The 20,165-nt window shown below is 42.9% G+C and overlaps 1 protein-coding gene across 6 annotated transcripts in view; it reads left to right on the forward strand.

Moving 5' to 3' along the window:
* Positions 1–20,165, forward strand: part of myo5c (myosin VC) — an 84,508-nt gene that overhangs the window by 21,482 nt on the left and 42,861 nt on the right. For all 6 annotated transcript variants that reach the window (XM_080436877.1, XM_080436876.1, XM_080436875.1 and 3 more), the window contains 10 exons: positions 78–343; positions 1,686–1,767; positions 3,064–3,204; positions 4,643–4,765; positions 6,501–6,584; positions 6,721–6,858; positions 7,593–7,690; positions 8,364–8,450; positions 14,152–14,263; positions 18,688–18,899. In XM_080436877.1, coding sequence (XP_080293003.1) covers positions 78–343; positions 1,686–1,767; positions 3,064–3,204; positions 4,643–4,765; positions 6,501–6,584; positions 6,721–6,858; positions 7,593–7,690; positions 8,364–8,450; positions 14,152–14,263; positions 18,688–18,899 — 1,343 coding nt within the window. The remainder of the gene's footprint in view (positions 1–77; positions 344–1,685; positions 1,768–3,063; positions 3,205–4,642; positions 4,766–6,500; positions 6,585–6,720; positions 6,859–7,592; positions 7,691–8,363; positions 8,451–14,151; positions 14,264–18,687; positions 18,900–20,165) is intronic.

A 20,165-nucleotide genomic window follows, 5' to 3' on the forward strand; every position in this document is an offset into this window, starting at 1 on the left:
TGATACGTGACTAAATGTGTCTCTGTGCAGCCCAGTGACCCTCACCGTGTTACGTGACTAAATGTGTCCCCGTGCAGCCCAGTGACCCTCACCTGGCCGTGCTGTGTGAGCTGCTGGGCGTCCCGTCGGAGGCTCTGTGCCGGTGGCTCTGTCACCGGCGCATGGTGCTGACCTCGGAGACGCTGGTGAAGCCGGTGAACCGGGCCCAGGCGGTGAGCGCCCGCGACGCGCTGGCCAAGCACCTGTACGCCCACCTGTTCGACCGGGTCATCGCCCACATCAACGGCGCCCTGAGGGTCCCGGCCGAGCAGCACGCCTTCATAGGGGTCCTGGACATATACGGGTGAGCACGTTTTAACCCATTGAGACCTGAAGCCGATTCTACATGTCTCCTAAATCTCTACTATTTAGGAGACAATACTAAATAAGTATTCTGAAAAACATATGTTTCTAAATCAGTGGTGCTCAATCCTTTTCATGTCAAGGACCCCCAAAATTATATGTATTTAGCCGCGGACCCCCATCACATTATGTTGTTCCAGGGACCCCCAGAAGCAAAGATTTTAGTAAAAAAATTTCGCTTAAAAATATATATATTCAAAGATTTGCACACATTTTCACGATTTTTCAAAAATAGCAGATCTACAAGCTCGTAGCGCGGCACTCGGTGCCGCGCTATGAGCTTGTAGATCTGCTATTTTTGAATAGCCAAAGTGTAAAAGAATGCTTTTTAGCTCAAATCTAAATATGACACAGTTCCAGGTCTTAATGGGTTAAGACCGGGAACGCATCTGTGTCCCTTTTTAAGATTTATTTGGGCTTTTTTATTTTTTTTATCCTGGAAGATTTGTGCAAATTTATATATTAATTTATGAATTAATAATGAATATATATAATTATATATTTTAAAGCGAATTTTTTTAGCTCCGATATGTACTTCTGGGGGGTCCCTGGAACAACATATTTTGAGATGGGGGTCCGCGGCCAAATACATATCATTTTGGGTGGTCCTTGACATGGAAAAGTTGGAGCACCGCTGATACAGCAACATACTGTTAGGATTTAGAAAACATTTTTAGATATGCATGTATTTGGCCGCGGACCCCCATCTCAAAATGTTTTGTTCCAGGGACCCCCGTGAAGCAAAGACTTGAGTTACAAATGTTTGCTTTAAAAAATATTATATTCAAAGACTTGCACAAATTTAAGAAAGATTTAAAATAAAAAGATTAAAAAAAAACGCTACGAGCTTGTAGATCTGTTATTTTTTGAACAGCCAAAGGAATCTTAAAAATGACACAGAAGCGTTTCCGATCTCGACCGGGAAAGCATCGGTGTCACTTTAAAGGGTTAATGCCCTACTCGAAAAGTTTTGAGCTTGTAGATCTGCTAATTTTGCAATCTTTTTTATTTGAATCCTGAAAAGTAACAGTTTTGCAACATAATGAGGCTTCTGCCCCACAGAGACAATGTATAGCTAAACAATCTACAATTACACAGATGTGTTAACAACTCATCGTATATAACATTTGGAGAAAGTTAGAGTAAACCTATTTTTTTTAATTAATTGATTGCAACTCCTTGGTTATTAGCCATAAGATGAAGTTATTGTTTTGTTCCTGCTTCATATACAGTAACTGTTCCGTTCCGTCATTTACACTAAAATTGTCACCTTTTATCGGCAGCTTTGAAACCTTTGACACCAACAGTTTTGAACAGTTTTGTATCAACTACGCCAACGAGAAACTACAGCAGCAGTTTAACCTGGTACAGTGCACGCACGCACACACACACACACGCACACGCACACACACACACACACAGTTTAGCCTCATACAGTATGCGACCCAAACTAAATACATACTGCACGTACAGTAGCCATAAACACACAATTCAATGTTAATTTCAAAGGAGCTTTATTGGCATGAGAAAACATACAGTATGTTTACGGTGACAAAGCAAGTGTCAAAAGCATAATATAAAACGATTTAAAATGATCCATGGCTAATAAGCCAAATATGCCTTAATACATTATAGTTGCCCTATTAAAACACCTTAAAATGGTTGTATTTATTTTAGAAATAGTTCATCTTTTACCAGGGGGACAACACTCGTCGCAGGTTGATGATGTCATTTGTCCATGGGTGGTCCAGCCCTATGGAATGTGTGTACACAGAGCTATGTCACTTTGCAACTTGGAAAAACTGACCTACAAAACCACTACTGTTCATTTGCTGTTAGAAAATAAATAAATATATATAGTATTAAAAAAAAAATATATATATATATATATATATATATATATATATATACTGTATATATACTGTATGAAACAGATGGCAGCAATCTTTTGGGATTTTGCAGTCATGGGAATATTTTCCGCATTTTTCAAAAAAACATTTAAAATTGTATACAAAAATCGCCTCAGAATTCTAATGTATTTTAAAGGCAGTGGCTCTGTTTATCTGTTTATCTGTTTATCTGTTTATGCGTGCAGAAGGTCTATGTCAGAGGTCCACTCGCTACAGATAGTGTTTAAGCTGGAACGAGAGGAGTACATGAGAGAGGACATTCCTTTAATGCAGTGGTTCTCAAACTTTTTCGTGCCAACGACCCCCAAATTGATATGTACTGTATGTGGCAGCCGACCCCCACAAGCAAAGATGTGTTTTAAAAATGTTCGCCTCGAAAAAAAAGAAAAAAATATTTAAAAGATGTGCACACATTTTCAAGATTTTTCAAAAATAGCAGATCTACAAGCTCATATGAGCTTGTAGATCTGCTGATTTTGAATAGCCAAAGTATACAATATTGATAAAGGGGTTAAAATGTATTAACACATTTTGCTTGGGACCCCCTGGGGGTTCCCGGACCCCACTTTGAGAACCAATGCTTTAATGTTCTCTCCTCTGTGATCAGCATGTGTTTAAGCTGGAACAAGAGGAGTACATGCGGGAGGACATCCTTTAATGTTCTCTCCTCTGTGATCAGCATGTGTTTAAGCTGGAACAAGAGGAGTACATGCGGGAGGACATCCTTTAATGTTCTCTCCTCTGTGATCAGCATGTGTTTAAGCTGGAACAAGAGGAGTACATGCGGGAGGACATCCCCTGGACGTTGATAGACTTCTATGACAACCAGCCGGTCATCGACCTGATCGAAGCCAAGATGGGGATCCTGGACCTACTGGATGAAGAGTGTGTGGTAAAAAAAAACATAAAATACACACATCTGGATGATTAATACAGTAGTTATTACAATGTTATTATTAAAACATCTGGATGTTTAAAGGACTAGTTCACCCCAAAAATTACTAATTTTCTATCAATTACACACCCCATGAAGCCTTCAATTCATGGAGATTTATTTTGTTTTTTGTCGTATTAGATAATTTGATGATCGGATGGCTGCCCAGTAGGAGACTCAATGGAGTCCCAACTGATAGAAAATTAGTAATTTTTGTTTGGACTACTCCTTTAATCCATTAAGACCGGGAACGGATCTGTGTCATTTTATGTTTTTTTGGGCTATTCAAACAGATATACAAGCTCATAGCGCTGCTATGAGCTTGTATATCTACTATTTTTTGAAAAACCGTGGAAAATGTGTGCAAAACTTTGAATATATATATGTTTTAAAGCGAACATTTTTAACTCCGATCTGTGCTTCTGGGGGGTCCCTGGAACAACACATTTTGAGATGAAGGTCCACGTCCTCATTTTGGGGGTCCTTGACATGGAAAAGTTGGCGCACTACTGATATAGCAACATACTGTTAAGATAACAGAGAGAAATAGAGAAAACATTTTTAGATATGTATTTGGACATTGGACATATGTATATGGTCTGTGGACCCCCATCTCAAAATGTTTTGTTCCAGGCCTGCAGCAAAGATTTGGGTCAAAAATGTTCCCTTTAAAAAAATATATATATGTAAATATTCAAATATTTGCACTATGAGCTTGTATATGTGCAATTTATTTTAATAGAGCACCGAAGTCTGACGTCACTGCCAGTAGAGGGCGCTTTCCGCAGGTTCATGGCTTTACTTTTTGTGTTGATATCCTCATTGGGGAATCTTAGATCGCTTCATATAAGAACTGTGTTCCAAAAATAAACACACCACCCTGGCGTTTTTATTCATATAGATATGAAGCATCGACTGAAGGTATAAATGTACACATTTACCCAAAGAGTAACACAATATAAACCCTAGAAACGAGTCAAACAACCCAAAGACTACATTTCCCATGAACGCGGCTGCTGGGGACAGTGATTTCAGACCCGGAAGTAGTAGTTCTTGAGACTTTTAAGGCAGAATTTATTAAATTTTTGCCAGAAACAGGCTGTATCAAATATGAATGAATATCATAAATGATGCAGAGCCACCCCCCTGACAAAAACGCCAGGGTGGTGTGTTTATGTTTGGAACACAGTTCTTATATGACGTGATCTAAGATTCCCAAATGTTGGATTTCAACACAAAAAATAAAGCCACGAACCCGTGGAACAGCGCCCTCTAGTGGCAGTGACGTCAGACTTCGGTGCTCTATAGCCAAAGAAATCTATAAAATGACATGCTTTCCCGGTTGTAATGGATTTAAGGGGTTAATGATGCGTTTGTGAACTTGCCGTTTCCTCAGTTTCCTCAGGGAACGGATCAGAACTGGCTGCAGAAACTCTACAACTACCTGGAACCCAACCCTCTGTTTGAGAAACCTCGCTTATCCAACCAGGCCTTCGTCATCCAACACTTTGCAGATAAGGTGCAGTGAGTCCTGAGGTCACTTCAAACATAGAAAGCCTTCTTTTTTCCCCTGGCAGATCTAGAGCAGGTTAAAATGACGTTAACCCTTCCTTTTCCAGGGTTAAAATTGATTGATTGATTGAAATACTTTATTTAGAAAGACATGGAAACAGTACATGGAAGTACAATTCACAATACAGGTTCCTCTAAACTGGATCGCCCATAAAAGCACAATGGTTTATTTAAAATGAGATCCCCAAAATGACTAGAATGCATTTATATTTTCTGTGTTATCGGGGGAGAACGGTAAACGTGCATTTGGAAGCAATCTGTAGCACGTAGCATGCATAGATGCGGGGCGGCAGTGGCTCAGGGGTAGAGTGGCTGGATGGGAACCGCGAGGTTCCCAGTTCGATCCCGGGCTCCCCCAGAGTTGGTGTCGAAGTGTCCTTGAGCAAGATGTGTGTGTGTGTGTGTGTGTGTGTGTGTGTGTGTGTGTGTGTGTGTGTGTGTGTGTGTGTGTGTGTGTGTGTGTGTGTGTGTGTGTGTGTGTGTGTGTGTGTGTGTGTGTGTGTGTGTGTGTGTGTGTGCGCGCGCGGCTTCCAACTCACCAAATAAGCGTTTGCACGTGACCTGGCCACAGCGAGACTTCTGCTCCATGCTGACTTTTTTGTAACCCATTTTCCACCCATTGCCAATTGCCTAAGCTTGTAATCCTGGGCACTACTCTCCCTCAGCCAGCCTGGGGAGAGCCCTGAACTGAGCTCACGCTTCCTTCAATGCATGAGGAGTGAGCAGGCCGCTTCTTATCACCTAACGGAGGGGAGTTTCCCCGGTAGGACGTAACGCGTGGAAGGAACACGTTATTCCAACCAGTTCCTTTCCCCTCCATCAGGCGCCCAGGCTGACCAGGGGGAGGCAGTATAGAGAACAGGATTACTGCATGTTTTTGTGAGGGTACCTACCCTAGGGGGCACAGGGAGAACATGCAAACTCCACACAAAGAGGCCCTTTCGCCAAACGGCACGCCTGCGCAATAGGGCGACCTACTGGCCAAAACTGTAGTGCAATAATGTCGTTTCATACAAACTGTACAATGTGTAAATACATTAACACATTCCATGCCAGAGTTTAATCTCATAATGTACTCACCAGTGCCAGCGTTTTATTGTTGTTTTTTAGTTTTTTTCATGTCGCCACAGACCTCGCTAAATAAGTTAAAAGTGCGCGTTCATTTGGTTCTAAACACACAGCGGATCCGTGAGAAACGGTCAGCGAAAACAGTTTCCAAATCCGTGCCGCCATCTTGAAGCTACAGCCGATACACGGTAAACAGTGATCAGCGAGGAGAAAAACAACAACCAGAGAAAATCGAGTTTTAAACAGGATCCCAGACAGGAAGCGGATACGATCGAAAAAACCGGAACCCGAATAATTCCGTTTCCGACCGAAAACCGGAAACGGAAATGGATCAAAAAAATTCGGAAAGTGCACCTGGGGCACTTAACATGGGAATCGGCGGTTCGCGTAGATCTACGCGACTGGCACGCTGCGGCTTTAAATAGGTTCGCGTAAATCTACGCGACTGGCATGCAATGTGTTAAAGGTGGGGGAAAGAAGCCTATCCAATAACCAGACCACAAACGATAGTGGAACACCATGGCAAGGCCATTTCAATAGGTGTGGGATGTCAACTCTTCCTTTGCCTCTTGGCAGATAGAGCAGGTTAAAATGATGCCTTGCTTCTTTGACAGGTTGAATACCAGTGCCGGGGTTTCCTGGAGAAAAACAGAGACGCTCTCTACGAAGAACTGGTGGACATCATGAGAGCCAGCAACGTATGTTCACGTCACCTTTATTCATTCATTCATGAATTGGTGTTTCAGTCTTTGTAGTGAAAGCTCATAACATGTCATGTCATGGTGTTTCAGTTTGTGGTGAAAGCTCATAACAAGTCATGTCATGGTGTTTCAGTTTCCCCTCCTAGCCAACTTCTTCCAGGAGTCAGAAGAACAGAGCCAGGCTGTAAACAAGCAGGTGTTCAGGGTGAAGGCAGCCAGGCCGACGGTCCGACCCTCCAACAAGCAGCTCAGAGCCACCGTGGGAGATAAGGTGGGAATGTTGACTCTGGAAGATAGCAAACTGTTACACACTGCAAACCACACACGCACGCACGCACGCACGCACGCACGCACGCACGCACGCACGCACGCACGCACTCTTAAAGCAGTGGTTCTCACAATTTTGAGGTGTTTTTACTTCCAATTTACAGTACTTTTACTTCTACTCCACTACATCTCAGAGGCAAATATTGTAAATGTTACTCCACTACAATTATTTGGAAGCTTTAGTTACTAGTTACTTTGTAGATTTTGATTATTATTACAAAACATACATTAACCACTTCAGCCCTATATACATTTTGGCCATGCTTTTTTTTAAAATGATTTTTATAATCTTAATACATTTCAAAAATTGTGAAATGGGACATTCTGCACAATGAGTACTTTCTCGTTTGGTACTTTAAGTACATTTTGATACCAATACTTTTGTACTTTTACTCAAGTACATTTTTTATTCCGCTCTTTTACTTGTAACAGAGTATTTTATATTGTAATATTGTAATATTGATACTTTTTCTATCACGGCAAGCAGGCAGGCAGGCAGACAGGCAGGCAGGCAGGCAGGCAGACAGACAGACAGACAGACAGACAGACAGACAGACAGACAGACAGACAGACAGACACTTAGATACTATCTATAAATACATTAAAACACTGTTTATCTGTTTGTGTTTTGTTTTTGTTTTTTGTGTTTGTTTGTTTTTTGGGGGTCGGGGGTCACAGTTCCGTGGCTCTCTGTCGTTGCTCATGGAAACCCTGAATGCCACCACGCCCCACTACGTACGATGTATCAAACCCAACGAGCACAAACTCCCCTTTGAGTGAGTAAAAATGACACTTTATTTCACATAAACACTACCCATCCTCTTTGCCTTGCCTACTTGTTGTTAACTAGTTGTACAAACTCTCGTTTTATTGTTTTATTGGATCTTGTTTATTCGATACACTTATTTGTTTTAGCTCTTGCTCATTTTCCTATTTTGTCTCATCTGTTTAAGAAAGTAGGTAGCTGATATATTGCACTTTTACCTTAGCGCTCGGTATACTCTTAGTTGCTTGTTTTAGCAGAGAATGCACTTAACCCATTAACACCTGAGGCGATTCTTAAAAATGTTTTCAGTTTTTTGAAATAAATCTTTAAAAAAAATGTCACGATTAAAAAAAAAGAAATCCGTGGCACTCGGTGCCGTGCTATGAGCTTGTATATCTGCTATTTTTGAATAGCCAAAGAAATCTAAAGTGACACAGATGCGTTCCAGGTCTTAATGGGTTAATGCTTCTGGTGATTAGTAGTTTTCGTTCCCTACCTATGTTGAATGCACTTATTGTAAGTCGCTTTGGATAAAAGCGTCTGCTAAATGACTGGAATGTAATGGAATGTAATTTCAGATCATGGTTTCTGAGTTATTATTACTGTTATTATTATTATTATCTTCATTATTAGTAGTAGTATTATTCACCACGTTTTTGTTTGTTGTTGTTGTTGTTGTTAAGGTATGACTGTAGGAGGGTGGTGCAGCAGTTACGGGCCTGTGGCGTGCTGGAAACCATTCATATTAGCGCTCAGAGCTACCCTTCCAGGTGTGTATAGATCTGTTCAGAGCTACCCTTCCAGGTGTGTATAGGTCTGTTCAGAGCCTATCCCTTCCAGGTGTGTATAGATCTGTTCAGAGCTTTTTTTGTTTCACATCACAGGTTTACAGCAGGGGGGGTAGACTAAATCTACAGTTGATTTAGTCGACTAAAATGTATTTTGGTGGTGCCTTGATGGCAGATTTTACACTTGGATGCACTCTGAAAATTGCCGATCTACAAGCTCACAACGCGTCGCAGTGCGACGCGTTGTGAGCTTGTAGATCTGCTATTTTCAGACACCCCGAGCGCCACCAAACATAAAACGACTTTTAGTTCTGCTGGGTCTCTTCTCCACTAGATCCCTCACTAACATTTTAGTCCAGTTTTTATTTGTTGACGGAATTGTCAACATATTTAGTCTTAGTTTTAGTCATCGTAGCTTGGTTTTTATTTCGTTTTTTATTTAGTTTTCGTCAGTGAAAAAAAGGTAGTCGACGAACATGTTTTGTCGTAGTTTTAGTCGACGAAATCAACACTGTTTCAGAACTACCTCTCCAGGTGCGTAATTATGTATGTTCAGAACTAGCCTTCCAGGTGTGTGTATGTCTGCTCACAGCTAACCTGGCGTCAACAGGCTTTCCACCACAGGAGGACAACCTGGCATTCGTTCTAAAACTGAGCCGTTGTGATCCGGTTTAGAAAAAAGGAAAACAAAAGTTGTGTTTTTCCGGTGGTTGGTTCCGGTTGATGTCACATTGTTTTTGTTCCCCCCCACAGAATGCGAATCAATTAGTTTAGCGCTATAGTCACGCTACGGGCAATCTGGGAACCCGTCGCCAAATGAAAAGGAAAAACAGCGCCCTCTGCTGTTTTTTACTCTCTCACTTGGCTCTGGGAGAGGGTATATGGTGGACCCGGGCGCAAGGAAACCGGGGTTTTGGTCTGCCTTCAGCGCTCCACTTCCGGTGGTGCGACTATGTTTTCATTCCCACTAACAATATTTCTACACAGAACACTAACACCACTTCTCCCAGAGAACACGGATCGTTTTGGTTATAAGCCCACTTGTTTCTATGATGAAAGAGCAAGTTAAAATGTGAATATCTTTCCGTGGTTTTGTCTGCTCCGAGGACGCTATTGTTAAATGAGTTTTGGTTTTTGTTTTTTTGTGGGAAGCAGAGCACAGACAGTAAATCCCGCCCACTACATTTGATTGGGTAAAGCGCGCGGCCTGCTTCCTGATCTGAAGGCACGCCCACTTGTAGGCCAGTGCGTACGCGATATGACGAACCCCCCCCCCCCCGACAGATTCAAGCGGAGACCAGAATCTGTTCTTGAGAGATTACGCTACGGTTACAATAAAAAAAATTACTTTATGCCAAACGATTAGCAGATCTACAATTGTGAGCTTGTAGAGCTGCTATTTTCACTATAGTTTGGGTCCCGGGGAGACATCAAATGTCTCTTTTGGGCAGGAGCGAACTGGCCATTTGGCATACCGGGCAAATGGCCGTTGGGTCAGTTTTTTATTTTTTTTTAATTGCTCCCGTTTTAGGATTATTACGGTCATTTCCGGGTCGCACGGCCCAATTATAAGTTACGTTAATGTTTGGGCTGGGATGCTTTCCAGCAGTGGCCTCAGTGCGGCTGCAGAGTTCATGTGCAACCTAGGTGGTGGCCTATACTTTACATAGGGTTGCTGGGCTGACGCGTTTTTTTTTCAGGCTGCTGCCCCCCCCCTGTTGACAAAACGGCCCGGGGGGTGGTGGGCCGGCTCGCACCAAAATGCCAGGGCTGAATTTTGGTCCCAGTCCGGCCCTGCTTTTGGGTCGCGAGCTAAAAGGATTGGGAACCTCTGATCTAATTTATACTCTGTAGTACTAGAGGTGGCTAGAGTATATGTACTCAAGTAAAAGTATTGTTACTTTGAAATATTCTTTACTCAGGTAAAAGTAGTCATAGGCCTACAAATAATTACTTGAGTAAGAGTAAGCACCAAGTTTTTTCATATGATCTGACTTATTGTTTAAACCAGGGGTCCTCAATCTTTTTTTTTGGCCAGCGGTTTGTTAATTATTCTGTATTGCTTATTTAAATGTTTCACTTTAATTGAAACACTTCATTTAAACATCTTCATTTTAAACGTCCACTCCAGCTTTTACGTGCACCCCGTCAGTTTTTAAGTTGCTTGATTCAATATTTAAATATTTGAAATCTTTCAAGATCTTTTTTTTTTTTTTTAAGTAAACAAATAAAATAAATTATAAAAGTAATTGAAAAAACATGGTCCCCTCACATTAGAATGACTGACAACATCACCAGAACCAGAGACGTGTGTTTTCAATGAGTCTAACATGGCTAAAAGTAGAGTTTAAAGTTGTTGGGTTTGTATACCGTAGGAAGGGGCTGTGTCTGATAAAAATGAATATCAAATATCTAAATACTGAATCAAACTATTAAGAAACTGTGTGGGGTGAATCACAAAAGCGAGAGTAGATATTAAAATGACCCCAGACGTGTTTAAAGGGTATTTAAAGGGTATTTGCCCCATTAAAGGGATTCACCCTCAAAATGACTTATTTTCTATCAATTAGTCACCACATGGAGACTTGAATTCATGGAATAATTTGATGACCAGCAGCGGTTCCGGTATAGGAGACACAATAAGAGTCTCCTTTGTGTCTCCTATCGGAACAGCTGCCTATATACCTGTCCGCTGGTCATCAAATTATTGTCTTAGGAATGTGACAAAAACAACACAAATATCCACGAATTCAAGTCTCCATGGGGTGACTAATCGATAGGAAAACATTTTTTTTTTTGGGTGAACTATCCCTTTAAATTTCCTTTTTTTTTTTTTTTACCCTTTTTCTCCCCAATTGTTATGCCACCTACCAGTGAGGAGCCCCCACCGGGAGGACATAGAGCCCCCCTCCCCCCAGCCTGTAGGAGTACATACAGTGACAAATAGCACCCTCTCCGCCCGGCTTCCCTCCTCCGAACGCGAGCCAATTGTGTTCGTATGAGCACTATGGGTCACACATTTTTATGGGTCTTTAGAACATTTCTTTTTTATTATTATTATTTCGTAAACATTTTCATTAAAAAATTTTTTTTCAAAATAACATACATTTAAAAACAAGAATGTAAGTCAAAAATCCACAAAGCCGGATGACTCATTGTTTTGTTTTAGTTTTTTGAGCGGTGTAGCCGCTCCTATAAGTGGGTTTGGGACCCATCCGTGGTGAAAGTTTTTCTTTCCGTCGCGAAAATGTGTCTTTCGCTGTACTTTGATTGGCTGATTGGCTGCGACGTACTGTGATTGGCTAGCGAGACGCATGATGAAATTAAAGGACGACTTCACCGATTTTCAACCCATCTTCATATAATTGGTCCTCACTAATACTCATGATAAAATGGTACAATTTTGTTCTACTCGGTCTGTGTCTCAGAGGAGGGCTGTGGACAGTTCAGAGTCCCGTCTACCAGTGACATCATCAATGGGGAATCCAAGCTAATAGAAACTGCAGGCTTTCTATTCCTGGAAAGTTGCAATGCAATAAAAGAAGCCATTGTTCTCGTGTTAATAAAAATCAAAATAAAAAATGTGAAATCTTGTTGGAAAAAAAAAACATGCCTAACGATGATGTCACTGGTAGACGGGTTTCTGGACTGTCCACAGCCCTCCTATGAGACACAGACCAAGTAGAAAAAAATTGTACCATTTTATCATGAGTATTAGTGAGGACCAATTATATGAAGATAGGTTGAAAATCGGTGAAGTCGTCCTTTAATAACTCATAAATAGCACCACTCACTTAAAAAAAAATACTTTTTTTTTTTAAGTGAGCTTCCATCACTGTGATGACCACTGTTGTTTTTGAGCACCGAGCGGTGCAAATATACAAGTGTCACACCAAAGGGTCTGAATACTTATCTTTGCAGGACGTGCTGTGATTGGCTAGCGAGACACATGATGACATTAACTTAAAACTTCGCTCATAAATAGCACCGCTCACTTCACACTGGGTGTGATTTTTTTTTTAGTGCCGTTGGTCGTCATGGCTGCCAGTTCCCACCTGACGTTGTGTGGGAGTTCTGACTGATCCAGACCGTACTGAATAACTGCTAGCTTGGATAACGTCTTCAGACTAGGACTCAAGTCTAAGACATACAGGTTATCATCAAAGAGGACCATACGATCTCCCACAATGCAACAGCACGGCATATTCACTGAACTCGGGCCTTTCCCCTTGAGCTCAACCTTCGTCCTGGAGAAGGTCTCTGGACTGAATTTCCACAGATCATTGATGGTCTGGTCGTTGCTGAAGCCACCAAATATGTACAGATGTCCTTTGTAGGCAAAGGCTGAATGACTCCAGTGTCCTTCTGGAAGAAGCTGTGCAGAAGGTGTGCTCAGCCAGCAGTCGGTCTCTGTGTCAAACACACTTATATTGTCCTGGTTCCACCAGTCCCCAATTACAAACATCTTTGTTCCGATGATGATGGCAGAGTGATATAATAAAGCCTGTGGTGGAGTTCCTCTGGTGTTAATTAAAGACCAGACCATTGTGCTGGTGTCCAACTTGTACATGTCATTTGTCCATCCAGTCAGCTGGGTGTCTCCTCCATGGATAAACATGACCTTCCCCAAGACACAGGCTGAGTGGTAGTCCCAGTCTGGAACAGTCCCAGAAACCTCAGGCTTTACCCATCTGTGGGTGTCCACATCAAATGCATAAAGCACGTTGCAGTGAGACCTCCCTCTGTGCGTAACGCCTCCCCAGATGTAAACGATATCATCTATCAGAACAGCTGTGTGCCCCCGGCGCCTGGAGGGAACCTCAAGGTGACGTTCTCCTCTCCCAGGTGCCACTGGGGGCAACTTCACCCAGCGTAAAGACACTGTGTTGAAGATGTTCACATCAATGTCATCTGTGTCCCCATCATAAGGCCCTCCAAAGGAGAACACTTTATGTTCCACTGCAACAGCAGCATGATTACCTCTAGATATTCCTCCTTCCAGATGTACGGCCCAGTAGAACATTTCTCTCACCAGCACGACAAATGGGATGGTTCAACTCCTTCTCCGTAAAGTACAGAGTTCTATTTCGCGCGTTGACACTTATATTGGTTCAGTGGCACAAACGTCACGCTAAGTTTGGCCAATCAGCAATAAGCCGATGGGTTGGATTGACCAATCAAGGAAGCCGATGGCTGTTGATCTTCCTAATATGGTCAATTGATCAGCAGCACAACAGCAGTTGTGCTGCTGATCAATTGACCATATTGATCAGCACTTATTCAATTCTTATGCTAAAATCGAAGATCTACAAGCCTGAATTTTTTTTGTCTTATGGCGGCCGGGGGTCCACGGGGTCCCCGTGGCGGCCAGGGGTCCACGGGGGTCCCCGCCCCCCCCATGGACCCCCGGCCCCCCGTTTACCCCCGTTGACCCCCGGCCCCCCGTGTACCCCCGCCCCCCCATGGATCGCCGGACCCCCGTGTACCCCCGGCCCCCCGTGTACCCCTGGACCCCCATTGGCCCCCGTGGACGGTATATTGCTTCTGGGGGTCCCTGGAACAAAATATTTTGAGATGGGGGTCCGTGGCCAAATACATATACTGTGTGTGTGTGTGTGTGTGTGTGTGTGTGTGTGTGTGTGTGTGTGTGTGTGTGTGTGTGTGTGTGTGTGTGCACGTGTAGGTGGACGTACCTAGAGTTCTACAGCAGATACAGGGTGCTGATGAACCACCAGGAGCTCAGCCTGAGTGACAGGAAACAGGCCTGCAGGGCGGCGCTAGAGAGGATCATTCAGGTTGGTTCATTCAGTGGTTTTGGGTAAGGACCTGTTTCTGGGGTTGCAAACCCTTTTTTAATGGTAAATAAAGTACATAACCCTGTTTTTGTTGGTGGTGGTGTTTTGTATTGTATCGTTGTTTCGTTAAGTCAAAAACATTGTAAATGAAAAAAAGAGTCAAGCCGTCCAGGCTCCTGGTGAATCATTACCATACATTTTTAAAACATCAGATTATGTGAAGAGAAAAAAGTGAATATTTAATTATATGATAATACTATATTTAAGAAATACGTTTTGTTTTGCGGTTTATATTTATTTTGTTCACGGAATCAAAGGTTTTATGGTCATGAATCACCAGGGTCCTGGGGTCTATTTCACGAAAGCGGAATTAAATTATCCTGGTTTGAAAGGCAAATCCAGGTTCGACAAGCCTGCGCTGTTCAGCCTGATTTATTCAGTTCCACGAACGCTAAGCCGGGCTGAGAAGGAGCGGTTTGTCGAGCCAGGATCGTTAAACCAGGCTGAATGTGAGTTCACATATTCCTATAAAAGACCATGAAAGTCGATAGCAGAATCCTTGAACTTGACCAATCATGGAGCCCAAAACCAGAGCGGCGTTCTTCCCTGTGGCTGAACAGCAGCACTGCAGCAGCTCATGGAATCATACAAGGAAGTAAAATGTATAATAAGCAAGAAAGGAAACACGGCGGCAATAAATATAGATCCAGGGAGAAAGCGTGGCAAAGTATTGCTGACAAATTAAATGCACAAGCTGTCCAAAAATATGCAATTAAGTCCATAAATATATAATTCAGTTAGGCTTAAACATGAGGAGTTTAAGTGAATGTTGGAATTATAATTATAAACACTTAGAATCATTTCTAATTTCTAATTTCTAAAATCAAAGATCTATAAGTGAAAAGCTTGCCTTTTGGCGGCCGGGGGTCCCCGGTCCACGGGGGCCAATGGGGGTCCAGGGGTACACGGGGGGCCGGGGGTATACGGGGGTCCGGTGATCCATGGGGGGCTGGGGGTACACGGGGGGCCGGGGGTACACGGGGGGCCGGGGGTCCATGGGGGGCCGGGGACCCCCGTGGACCCCCGGCCGCCACGGGGACCCCGTGGACCCCCGGCCGCCATAAGACAAAAAGAATTCAGGCTTGTAGATCTTCGATTTTAGCATAAGAATTGAATAAGTGCGGAAAAACTCATTGGTTTACAATTGGAGTCATTGGACTAACAGCTATTTCACAAAACTTGAAGAACAAGGCACTGGATTAATAAAGCTTGGCTGTTAGCCTGGTCCGGACCAGGCTAACTTCACAGCTAAATTGCCATGGTAACTAAGGCAGGATTGCTTCGATTTTCTTTCGTGAAACCGGATCATGGATAAACATATCCAGGTTTACTGGCTAAGTTAATCTGCCGAGCTAACTCAGCTTTTGTGAAACCGATTCCTGGATAATTTAAGCCAGGATAGCCGATTAAACCCGGTTTATCCCTAATCCAGGTTTCGTGAAACGGGCCCCTGGATGGCTTGATTCTAGGCTTAAAATAATTGATATAAATATTGTTGGTCGACACACGAGATCCCTCTGTTCTTTAGTTATTGGCTGTTTGAATATAGCTTGTTCTCGCCAAAAACGCAGAAAAAAAACAAGATACAAAATAACAAAATAACTAGAAAATGTGCTCCTCGGAGCACAAGTCTCCGCCAGCAGACCCGTGCTATTTTAATAGCACGGGTCGTCTTGGTAGAACGGGTCGTCTTGGTAGAATGCGCGTGGTTTTTGGTGTTCTGCAGGGGCGACTGAATATGTAGTGTCTGCATCTAAAAAAAAATCTAATTGAAGCAATGTGTCATATGGGAGTCCTTGTAATTGACTGATTTGTTCAAATGCTTGTCTGTCTTCTTCATCTTCATTGTCTTGAACAGTTTCAGCAGTTGATTGGTGTGTTTGATCTATGTCAGTTTTCTCTAGTGCTACATAATGTATTTGATCAAGGTGGCCAATTGTATTAAGACTTCGGCCTTGTTGTGGGATCAATTCAACTCTATAGTCCTCTTCTGTGTTACTGTTGTAGATGAGTATGCTTTCTTAGCTTTGGCCTTCTGCGCCTTTGCTTGACCAATGTTAGGTGTTCTCAGAGGGACACACACACGCACGGACGGGTGATTTGTACTGGAAGGTACTGTTCCAATCAAGACTGATTGACCCTGTCTTACCTCACTTCAAAAACATAAATGGCTTTTTGAAGTGACACACCTATTTATAGGATTTTATTTCGTCATGCGTCCCTCTAGCCAATCAATGGCCTTGGTGTCAACATATTGACACGTGTCACGTGGAGCTTGACCAATGTTAGCTTGGCTAGGAGGGAGGTGAACACACGGCAGGACAAAGCGAAAACATACTCTCCGCCTCCGGCGGAGACAATAAAATATATTTGTCTAAATCCTTTAACATTAGATGGGACGGGGCTGGGTTTGTTGTGATCACATTGTTTCCGGATCTACTCCTCTCCAGAAGTCATAGGATCACTCATAGGTTGGCGAACAGCGCCATCTAGGGGAAACACTGAAAACACTATTTTGAGGTGTTTGCACTCTGGGCTTTGGGAAAAGATTACGTGTTACACGTCATTGGCACTGAATGAGTTAACGGCTCCCTTTTATATATATATATAGATTTTTTTGGGTAACTTGAAGGGGTTCCAAATGGTAGCCTGGTAAAGCCCCTCCCTCCGGAAAATCTCATTCCCATTTGATTTCAGGAAGGAGTCTGGCATGAAGGCTTGTATGGGCGTTTCTAGCGCATTACCAAAAAAACTAGCCTATCAGCGCCGTCGCTCATCGTTCTGTGATTGACAGCAAAAGTTGGCCAATCAGGTGGCGACTTCGAGTGAGCCCGACTGGGACCGAGTGCAGCCGACAAAAATGGAACGAGCCGCCATTGTTTTCTGTTGGCAGTTAAACTTTTTACTTTCGGTTTTAAAACGCTCTCAAACTTCTTTTTTGAGGCACGGAATTTACTTTTAAGATATCGTTTGGATAGAATTTAGTTGTTTAACTTCATATATGTGGTCAATTAATCATGACAGAGCCTATTTAAAAATAAAAATTTAGAGAACCGGCAGGGGCGGGCAGTGACACGCATGTATCCGAATAAGGCAACCTATTTTGGGCATGGCCGTCTCAAAAGTCCCGTTGCGTCACATTAGTCTGGAGGTGGTAAAAATGCACTGGCTGAAGTGGGACACTGCTGATTGGCTGAAGGGGTTGTCAGTCAACGGTATTACTCCCGCCCAACTCCAGCCCACAGCCAAAATTGCAGAATGGGCGATCATGCCAGACTCACTCCTGAAATAAATTACAATTGAGATTTCCGGAGGGAGGGTTTACCAGGCTATCCAAATGGACCCTTACACGAAATAAAAACGAAGCTACGACGACTAAAACTAAGACTAAAGATATTGTCAATTTCATCAACAAATAAAAAACTAGACTAAAAATGTTAGTGAGGGACTTAGTGGAGAAGAGATCCAGAACTAAAACTAAAAGACAAGTCAATTTATGTTTGGTTGCGCTCGGGTGTTGTGCTCTGAAAATAGCAGATCTACAAGCTCACAACGCGTCGCGAGCTTGTAGATCTGCTATTTTCAGCATGCAACCAAGTGTAAAATCAGCCATTACGACGCCATCAAGGCACCGCCAACATACATTATAGTCGACTTAATCTCTCAAGAACAGATTCTGCTCTGCGTTGGAATCTGTCGTGAAGGTTCGTCATAACGTGTACACACTGGGCTACAAGTGGGCGTGCCTTCAGATCAGGAAGCAGGCCGCGCTTTACCCAATCAAATGTAGTGGGCGGGATTTACGTGTCCGCCGATCATTCCCCACTCGAAACCAACCGAAACTAATTTAACAATAGCGTCCGCGGAGCAGACAAAACCACGAAAAGATATTCACATTTTAACTTGCTCTTTTATCATAGAAACAAGTGGGCTTATAACCAAAACGATCCATGTTCACTGGGAGAAGTGGTGTTAGTGTTCCGTGTAGACATATTGTTAGTGGGAATGAAAACATAGTCGCACCACCGGAAGTGAAACGCTGAAGGCAGACCAAAACCCCGGTTTCCTTGCGCACGGGTGCTACGTCGTCATTGTCCCAGAGCCAAGTGAGATAGTACAAACAGCAGAGGGCGCTGTTTTTCCTTCTCATTTGGTTCTGGGTTCCCAGATTGTAGTCGACTAAATCAACTGTAGATTTAGTCGTCTATAATCTTATGATATTTAGTCGACTAAAACTAGAATAACAGTAAAACATTTCAGATGACTAAAATATGAATAAAAATAAAAGGAATTTGATTCTAAAGACTATGACTAAAACTAAATGTGCTGTCAAAATGAACACTGCCCTCCACGCCCACGCCCAGGATTCCAACCAGTACAAGTTTGGCAGAACCAAGATGTTCTTCCGGGCGGGCCAGGTGGCCTACCTGGAGAAGTTCCGCGTGGACCTGCTGCGCGGGGCCTGCGTCTCCGTCCAGAGGCACGTGAGAGGGTGGCTCCAGCGCAGGCGCTACCGCCGCATGAGGGCGGCGGCCATCGTCCTCCAGCAGTACGTCCGAGGACAGAGGTGCATCCGGTGAGGAAACATTGCCTGTGAACAATAAAGATGATTACGATTAGGGATGGCCAACCGGTAACCGTTCACCGTTAACCGACCGTTAAGCGGCCACCGATTAATACTAGCGACTAACGATTAATCGGGGGAAGAAACAAAAAAAAAAAAGATCTTTTTTTTTTTTTTTTTTTTTGGCCAAGTCTACACCTGTAACCACACGTAACTTCCACTTTATTCTTCTTCTTCCTCGTCTTTGTATTGGTATTGTTTGTGTTGGAGCGCCTCAGTGCGGCTGCAGAGTTCATGTGCAACCTCTTCCAGAGAGAGATAGAGACACTAGAAACTCTGCTGGAGACACAAAAAAAACTGTGTAGACTTGGCCCTTTGAAATAAAATGTATTTTGGCCCTTAAAAAAATAAAAATAAAAAAAGATCTTTTAAAAAAAATAAAAAAATAATTCTTAACGGTTATCGATTAATTAATCGGTAAGGCCTAACGGTAACCGGTTAATAAAATGTCTCCATTTGGCCAACCCTAATTACGATTATGAAACGTCTGCCCCCTTTAGGCCTTTAAAGCATGGGTTTTTTCAACTGCTGGTCCGTGGACCACTGGTGGTCCGTGCAGGTATTGCATGTGGTCCCTGACCATGCATTTAGTAATGTAGGAAAGTGAGGATTTGTATTATATTTTATGTTATCGACCACTAGTTGAGAAACAGTAGGATGTATGATGACGCATCAATGTTGTCAGTTACTTGGAAGTCGGATGTCAAGAGCTTCCGCAGAAATGGGAGTTAGAATTTCAAGGGAAACTGTACCCGTACCGGTTTACCTGGTTGAGTCATCATTAGTAGGAAACGTGCCCATATCAATCGCATGTGCTTGCTCATACATATGTTGCAATGAATCAGTTTAACATGAGTTTAATATGGAAGGTTAAGAGAACAGAATAAGGGCAACCATGGGAAAGGAATGGATCAGTGGTTCTCAATCTTTTCTGAGCTCTGGACCACTAGCATATCTCAGTTAAATAATGACTGTTAACACTCTCACCGCCAGGCCCGTTGCCTACGGGCCGATAAATCCAACCGTATAGCGCCGATCCCGTAGCCTACGGGCTGTGGTGCTTTTTCCCTTTTTTTCGAAAAAAAAAACTTTTTTCAATTTTCTAGTACGGCACATTTCATTGTAACACCACCGGAAACGGAATTATTCAGGATCACGTTTTGCCGATCCCGTAGGACTCCATTCTAAAGCGCACACTGAAACGCCATTTTCTTCGAT

This window comes from Gymnoscopelus braueri, assembly GCF_963280865.1.
Source record: "Gymnoscopelus braueri genome assembly, chromosome: 9".
Classification (NCBI taxonomy): domain Eukaryota; kingdom Metazoa; phylum Chordata; class Actinopteri; order Myctophiformes; family Myctophidae; genus Gymnoscopelus; species Gymnoscopelus braueri.